General features: G+C 51.8%; 1 protein-coding gene across 1 annotated transcript; it reads left to right on the forward strand.

Annotated features, from left to right (window-relative positions):
- The first annotated feature begins 2,880 nt into the window (after positions 1 to 2,880).
- Positions 2,881 to 4,256, forward strand: LOC149325979 (uncharacterized). The gene is made up of 2 exons (XM_089564438.1): positions 2,881 to 3,577; positions 3,784 to 4,256. The coding sequence occupies exons 1-2, from the start codon at positions 2,881 to 2,883 to the stop codon at positions 4,254 to 4,256; spliced, it is 1,170 nt and encodes a 389-aa protein (XP_089420564.1).
- Positions 4,257 to 7,221: the final 2,965 nt, after the last annotated feature.

Below are 7,221 nucleotides of genomic sequence, written 5' to 3' on the forward strand. Positions count from 1 at the left end.
GACGGCCGAGTTTCGATGGAGGCGAAATTCTAGAGGCCCATGTACTCGGGGGTGTCAGTGCACGTCAAAGAAACCCAAGTTGTCGCAATTTCCGGAGCCCATCACTATGGCGTCCCTCATAGCCTGAGTGGCTCTGGGGCGTTAAACTCCCTAAATTGAACTACACTAGCTCTTTGAGCACACTGTGTAGAGGGGCCGTGACCAGGCCTCTACATTTAAAATAAACAAGCCCAATATGTAGAGCAGGTCGTTATGATCTTCTCAAAGTACCAGTGCAATGTGCGCCTAGACATGCCATGAAAAAGAAGACAAATTTCGCTTGCACTTCCTCTCAACAAAGCCACTCAGCACACATCCGAGGCGCGGCTGTGACGACAGAGCGCCAGAGCAAGTTATTGGTCCTTCTCTCTTATTCACGAGCTCAATTGCGGACAATGTCTCGTAGTCTGCGAGCTGTTACTGTTCTCCTCGGCGCGCCGTTCATTTCGGTAAAAAAAAAAAAAACCTTTCTCCTTCCTTGCCCTGGTTAACTTATGTCTCTGCGAAGTATTAACGCTGGGCCGGTCGTTTGCGAACGCACCGGTTCGTCAGAACGCTGCTCGCCTGTCTCCATGCCCCGCACTCCAGTAAGCGTATTCCACGCGTACTGTGGCGCACCTTGAGGCACTCCCTCAGGATGGCAGGATCGCATGGCGAGCGCTACCATTAATGTGTCCTGGAGCAAAAAGCGAGGAAAAAAATTACCCACAGTTACGACACTTCCTAATGAGAAATTTGAGCGCCGCTCTTCGGCTGTATTGATAATGCACGCGTTTAAGCGCAGCTAGCACTAGTCTGAAAACATAAATTAGCCCTAAAAGAAATATAAATAGCTACTGTCCGCTTTCAAACTCCTTATCAAAAATAATGAGACCGGCAGTACGTTTTCTGGGTAAGTTGATGCTAACCAGGTACCACCGAGAATAATGCATCTCCAACCGATAATTCACGTGATTTGGTAATCAGAAAGATTGTGTGCAATGACAGCATGTGAGAGTTTACGCAGCGAGCTAAGCAAATTGCGCAGCAGCGGTTGCGACGACAAGAAGAACGTGAGTCGAATGATGCTTGCACAAAATTTAAACATAAGAAGTCCTAGCACAGTAGCTACAGGTAAGACGAAGTTGAATCATGATCCTGATGATGATCCGGACCATAAGAGGAAAATAACTGGAAGAATAAGAATGGGGTGGACCGCATTAGGCAGGTTCTCTCAGATCGTGAATGGCAGTTTACCAATATCCCTCAAAAGAAAAGCATACAACAGCTGTATCTTACCGGTACTCAGCTAGGGCGCAGAAACATGGAGGCTAACAAAGAAGGTCCAGCTTAAGTTAATGACAAAGCAGCGAGCTATGGAAAGGAAAATGATAGGTGCAACGTTAAGAGATCAGAAGCGGGCGGAGTGGGTGAGACCACAAAAGCGGGTTCATGACACCCTAGTCGAAATCAAGAGGAAGTAGTGGGTTTGGGCAAAGCATGTAATGCGAACTCAAGATAACCGCTGGTCCTTAAGGTTAGCGGAGTGGGGTCCAAGAGAAGGCAACTGTAGCAGGGGGCGGCGGAAAATTAGGTGGGCGGATGAGATTAAGAAATTTGCGGTAATACCACGGCCGTAACTGGCGAAGGAAAGGGTTAGTTGCAGAGACATGGGAGAGGCATTTGCCCTGCAGTGAGCATAGTCAGGCTGATGATGATGATGAGGTTCCACCTAGAATATCGCATCTCCAACCAACAATTGACGTGATTTGGTAATCAGAAAGATTGTGTCCAATGTGAGCGGCGGGAGATGTTCCACAACAGCTGAACGAATTGCGCAGCAGCGGTTACGACGACAAGGACAACGTGAGTCGAATGATGCTCAGCACAAAATTTAAACGCAAGAAGAAATTCTAGCACGGTGGAGAAAGGGAAGACTAAGTTGGGTCCGTTATTTGATGCTAACCAGGTACCGCCTAGGATATCGCATTTCCAAGCGACAATTGACGTCATTTGATAATCAGTAAGATTGTGTCCAATGAGAGTGCCGAGAGATTTTCCGGAACCACCTAAGCGAATTGCGCAGCAGCATTTGCGAGGAGAAGGAAAACATGAGTCGAATGATGGTTACCCGAAATTTAAATGCAAGAAGAAATGCTAGCACGGTGGAGAAAGGGAAGAATAAGTTGGGTCGGTTATTTGATGCTAACCAGGTACCGCCTAGGATATCGCATCTCCAAACGACAGTTATCGTGATTTTGTAATAAGAAAGATTGTGTCCAATGAGAGCGCCGAGATTTTCCGCGACCACCTAAGCGAATTGCGCAGTAGCATTTGCGACGAGAAGGAGAACATGAGACGAATGATGGTTACCCAAAATTTAAACGCAAGAAGAAATGCTACCACGGAAGAGAAAGGGAAGACGAAGTTGGGTCGGTTATTTGATGCTAACCAGGTACCGCCTAGGATATCGCATCTCCAAACGACAGTTGTCGTGATTTGGTAATTGTTGTGTCCTGCGCGTAGACGGGGGAACAACGAACCGCTCAGCCAGTGCGCGATTCCCGCCGCGGTGTTGTGTCCGGGTTGCGCGTGTGAACGAAGGGCCGACGAACCTCTCGATGTTCCCTTCCTTCTTTCCCCCCAGCCCTCTCCTGCCTGCACCGGCCAGCCGTGTCTGGACACGAGAGATGACTTCGGATCGCGCCGATGAGCGGCCGCCACCGTTTGCGCTTGAGTCGAGTTCTAATAAATAGTTGTTGTGTTCGCAAACGCCTCGTTTCTTCAAGCCAACCGCGGACATAACAGTGGCGACGAGGAAGCAGATCCGAGTCCAGCGTTAAGCTACGCCGTACACCAATCATGGCTACGCTCACCCTTCCTGGACGGATACCGGAGTTCAACGGTTCCTCATGGGCATCGTGGTTTGGACGCCTTCAATTCTATTTTGAGGCAAACAACATCACCGAGAATGCCCAGAAGAGGGCCCACCTGCTTACGCTGTGCGGGGAGGAGACGTACGACACCGTTTGCGCTCTAGTCCAGCCAAGCACTCCAGCTGCAGTGGCCTACGACTACATCGTAGCTGTACTGCAGAAGCACTTCGACCCACAGCCATCCGAAGTCTACAGCCGGGCTCGCTTCCAACGACGTGACCAGTTGGAGGGAGAAACAGCAAGTGCCTACGTTGCGGCACTAAAGAAACTGGCTGCCGAATGCAACTTTGGAACGCTGCCTGCGAGCACAGCAGCCACGGAACCGTCAGCCGGAGCAACGTCATCCCGGTCGCTAGCTAACCCCACGGTGCTCCCACTGGACATCATGCTGCGTGATCGGTTTGTGTGTGGATGGCGTGACAAATCCTTGCAACAGCGCCTGTTCACGGAGAAGGACCTGACGTTTACGAAAGCCTATGACATCGTCTTGCGAACGGAAAGTGCGGGGCAGCAGCAGCGACAAATGCGGCGATCTCTCGAGCCAGTGCACCAGACAAGCCATTCGAACAACCAGAGGCACAACATGAAGGCTAGTTCGAAAAAACTTCCAAAGGTCCAGCGCTGTTGGCGCTGTCACAAACAGCATAATACGCAGACGTGCCGCTTTCAAGCAACTACATGCAACTTTTGCCACAAGCGTGGGCATATCGAGAAAGCTTGTATAACGAAAAAAATGCAGGTAAATCAGCCCAGTCACGCAATCATAACGTATACGCTTCTGAAGTCGCAGCACAAGTTGAGAGGCAAGGGTTTCAATCACCTCCGTCAGCGCTGTACGACCTAAACACCATTGCCAACATCGGCACGCGTCAGGAAATAATGGCCTGCTTGACCATCCACAATAAGCTGATCCAGTTCGAAGTGGACTCCGGAGCTGCATGCGACCTTATCAGCGAGGACACCTTTCGAACAACGTGGCCGGAGCACGCACCCAGTCTAAGAGACGACGACACGCACCTCAGGACGTGGTCAGGTCAGAGCCTGCCGCTACTGGGTAGTGCCGACGTCGACGTTGTGTACAACGGGAAGAAATGCAAGCTGCCACTCTTCATTGTTAAAAACAGTGGAATCAGCCTCGTGGGAAGGAGCTGGTTTGACACACTTGGGATCACCATCGGCGGCATTCACCAGACTGGAACGAAGTCACTGGTGGAATGCCTTCAAGAGAAGTACAAGACAGTCTTCTCCGATGACATCCCAGGACACGAGGGACCTCCTGTCGACCTGAAGTTGCTCAGTTAGGCCTGCTCTAACTTCTTCAAAGCAAGGCCAGTACCTTTTGCCTTAAGATCTGCAGTAGAAGCGGAACTTGGTAAATTGCAAGAACAAGGCGTCATTGAACCAACACAACACTGCGAATGGGCAACACCACTAGTCGTAGTTCGTAAGAATAATGGCACCGTACGAATATGCGAAGACTACCGGGGCACAGTGAACAGGTTTACCAAGCCGTTCTCCTACCCGTTGCCAACACCAGAGGAGGTCTTCAGCACACTTCGAGGAGGGAAAATTGTCACTACTGTGGACCTTACGCAAGTGTACCAGCTGCTGAAGGTGAGCGAATCAACATCTCAATTGCTTACCATCAATACGCTGAAGGGCCTCTACAAAGTCAAACGACTGCCTTTTGGCGTAGCGGCAGCCCCAGCAATTTTCCAGAGCTATATAGAGACAATACTTCGTGGAATTCCTGGAACATGCATTTATCTCGAAGATGTGATCGTCACAGGAGCATCAGACGAGGAGCAAGCTGCACGTTTAGAACAAGTTTTCGAAAGGCTAGCCAACGCAAACTTGGGTATAAGCAAGGAAAAATGCTGTTTTGTCGTACCCAAGGTGAAATTCCTTAGTCACGTAATTGACGCTGAAGGCATCCATCCGACTGATGACAAGGTGCGAGCAATAACCGAGGCACGAGCACCAACTAACAAGCAGGAACTCCATTCCTTTCTTGGACTTCTTACATTCTATGACCGGTTCCTAGAACAGCGAGCAACTGTGGCCAACGACCTGCACAAACTATTGCAAAAAGAGGTCCCATGGACCTGGTCGCCGAGCCATCAGGAGTCATTCGTGGCCCTGAAACGGCTTCTTTTGCAATGCACAGCCCTCAAACATTACGATGGGAGCAAGCCCTTGATCATAGCCTGCGACGCATCACCCTATGGCGTAGGTGCTATTCTTTCACAAGCTGACAGTCAAGGAAGAGAGGCACCAATTGCTTTTGCGTCACGCACTCTATCAGCAGCAGAGCGCAACTACTCTCAGCTCGATCGCGAGGGGCTTGCTGTGGTCTACGCGGCCGAACACTTTCGCCAGTCGCTGTGCGAAAGGTAACGTTCATAACAGATCACAGGCCACTGCTAGGCATTTTGGGGCCCCAGAAGTTAATACCGCAGGTGTTGTCACCACGCATTACACGCTGGTGCATCAAATTGTCAGCATATGACCACGACCTTGTACACCGATCGGGGAAGAAGCAGCAGAATGCAGACGCACTGAGCCGCCTACCGCTGAGCACGACCCACGAACAACCATCTAACCCGGGAGACGTGTTGATGCTCGAGGCCCTGCCAGAGCCACCTCTAACAGCAGATACAGTTGCTACGTCGACGCAAGAGGACCCATCCCTATTGGAGCTTTTCAACGCCATTCAAGAAGGCAACGTGAGCCGACTAAAGGGAGAATGCTTCAACGCCTATCGCAACAGAGCTACGGAGTTAAGTACGCACCGCGGTTGCATCACCTGTGGGTCACGAGTTGTTATCCCACCAGCATTACGCGCGCAAGCTATGTCACTGCTTCATGCAGGCCATCGAGGCATTGTTGCTATGAAGAAGTGCGCCCGAAGCTTTATGTGGTGGCCTGGAATCGACAGCGACATCGAAGCAAGGGCTCAGAATTGCAAGATATGCCAAAACAACCAAAAGGCACCAGGAAAAGCCCCGGCCCCACAGTGGGAGAAGGCAAGTGAGCCCTGGCACACTATTCATATCGATTTTGCAGGAGCGGTCGAGGGAAGCACGTTTCTTGTTATTGTCGACGCCTACACTAAATGGGTCGAGGTCAAACAGATGACCAAAGTAACGTCAGTTGCGGTCATTGAGGCGTTGAGAACATTGTTTGCCACGTTTAGATTGCCAAGAAAAATCGTCTCTGATAACGGCAGCGCCTTCGTGTCAGCGGAGATCAGGCAGTTTTTCAGACAAAAGGGTGTCGCAGACGTCACATCGGCTCCCTACCATCCGGCTACAAACGGCCAGGTTGAACGATACGTGGGAGAGCTCAAGCGAGCTCTACTGAACGAACAAGCTGCGTCATTGCACCTACGCATCACCTGCTTTCTCTTCAAACAGCACAGGACGGTGCAAAGCACAACCGGCCGCACCCCAGCGCAGCTCATGTTCGCCCGCGAGCTGCGAACCCACCTGAGCGCCGTCCTTTCGGAGCCAGCACCTGAATCCGGACAGAAGGAAGACGATCTTCCCCGCGTTAAGAGAATGCGAAACGGCCAACGCGTTCTTGCTCGAAAAATCCACGTACAGCAGGCGTGGGCCCCAGCTCTAACAGACAGACGCATTGGGAAGAGATCCTGGCTCGTACACATAGAGGGGGAATTGCCCGCCGACACCTCTTCTAAAGGCACCGCCGCGAACGGCACCGATCCAAACAAGCAGACCTTCGGCCCCTGGTACCGTGGCTTGGGATATCGTGGCGGAAGACGCATCATTCCAACACGCAAGGTGTACGCCAAATACAGAAACGGCAAGCGCCTGTTCTGATGCCACGGCCGTACTACAGCGCGCTTCCACACGTGCACGCCGGCCTCCTGACCGCTACCAGGCCCCTTTCTAAGTGTGTGGGGGGGGGGGGGGGGGGGGAGTGTTGTGTCTTGCGCGTAGACTCGTAGACGGGGGAACAACGAACCGCTCAGCCAGTGCACGATTCCCGCCGCGGTGTTGTGTCCGGGTTGCGCGTGTGAACGAAGGGCCGACGAACCTCTCGACGTTCCCTTCCTCTTTTCCCCCCAGCCCTCTCCTGTGTGCACCGGCCAGCCGTGTCTGGACACGAGAGATGACTTCGGATCGCGCCGATGAGCGGCCGCATGCGCGCACCGCTTGAGTCGAGTTCTAATAAATAGTTCCTGTGTTCGCAAACGCCTTGTTTCTTCAAGCCAACCGCGGACATACCAGTAATCATTGAGATT

The sequence above is a fragment of the Amblyomma mixtum genome, chromosome 10 (assembly GCF_055824585.1).
Source record: "Amblyomma mixtum isolate Tamu chromosome 10, ASM5582458v1, whole genome shotgun sequence".
Taxonomy (NCBI): Eukaryota; Metazoa; Arthropoda; class Arachnida; order Ixodida; family Ixodidae; genus Amblyomma; species Amblyomma mixtum.

Excerpts from the sequence above, each read along its gene's own strand:
- LOC149325979 (XM_089564438.1), top strand. The coding sequence starts at position 2,881 with ATGGCTACGCTCACCCTTCCTGGACGGATACCGGAGTTCAACGGTTCC. Across the intron at positions 3,578-3,783 it reads ACTTCCAAAGGTCCAGCGCT|CGCTGTACGACCTAAACACC; the intron begins GTTGGCGCTGTC and ends CACCTCCGTCAG.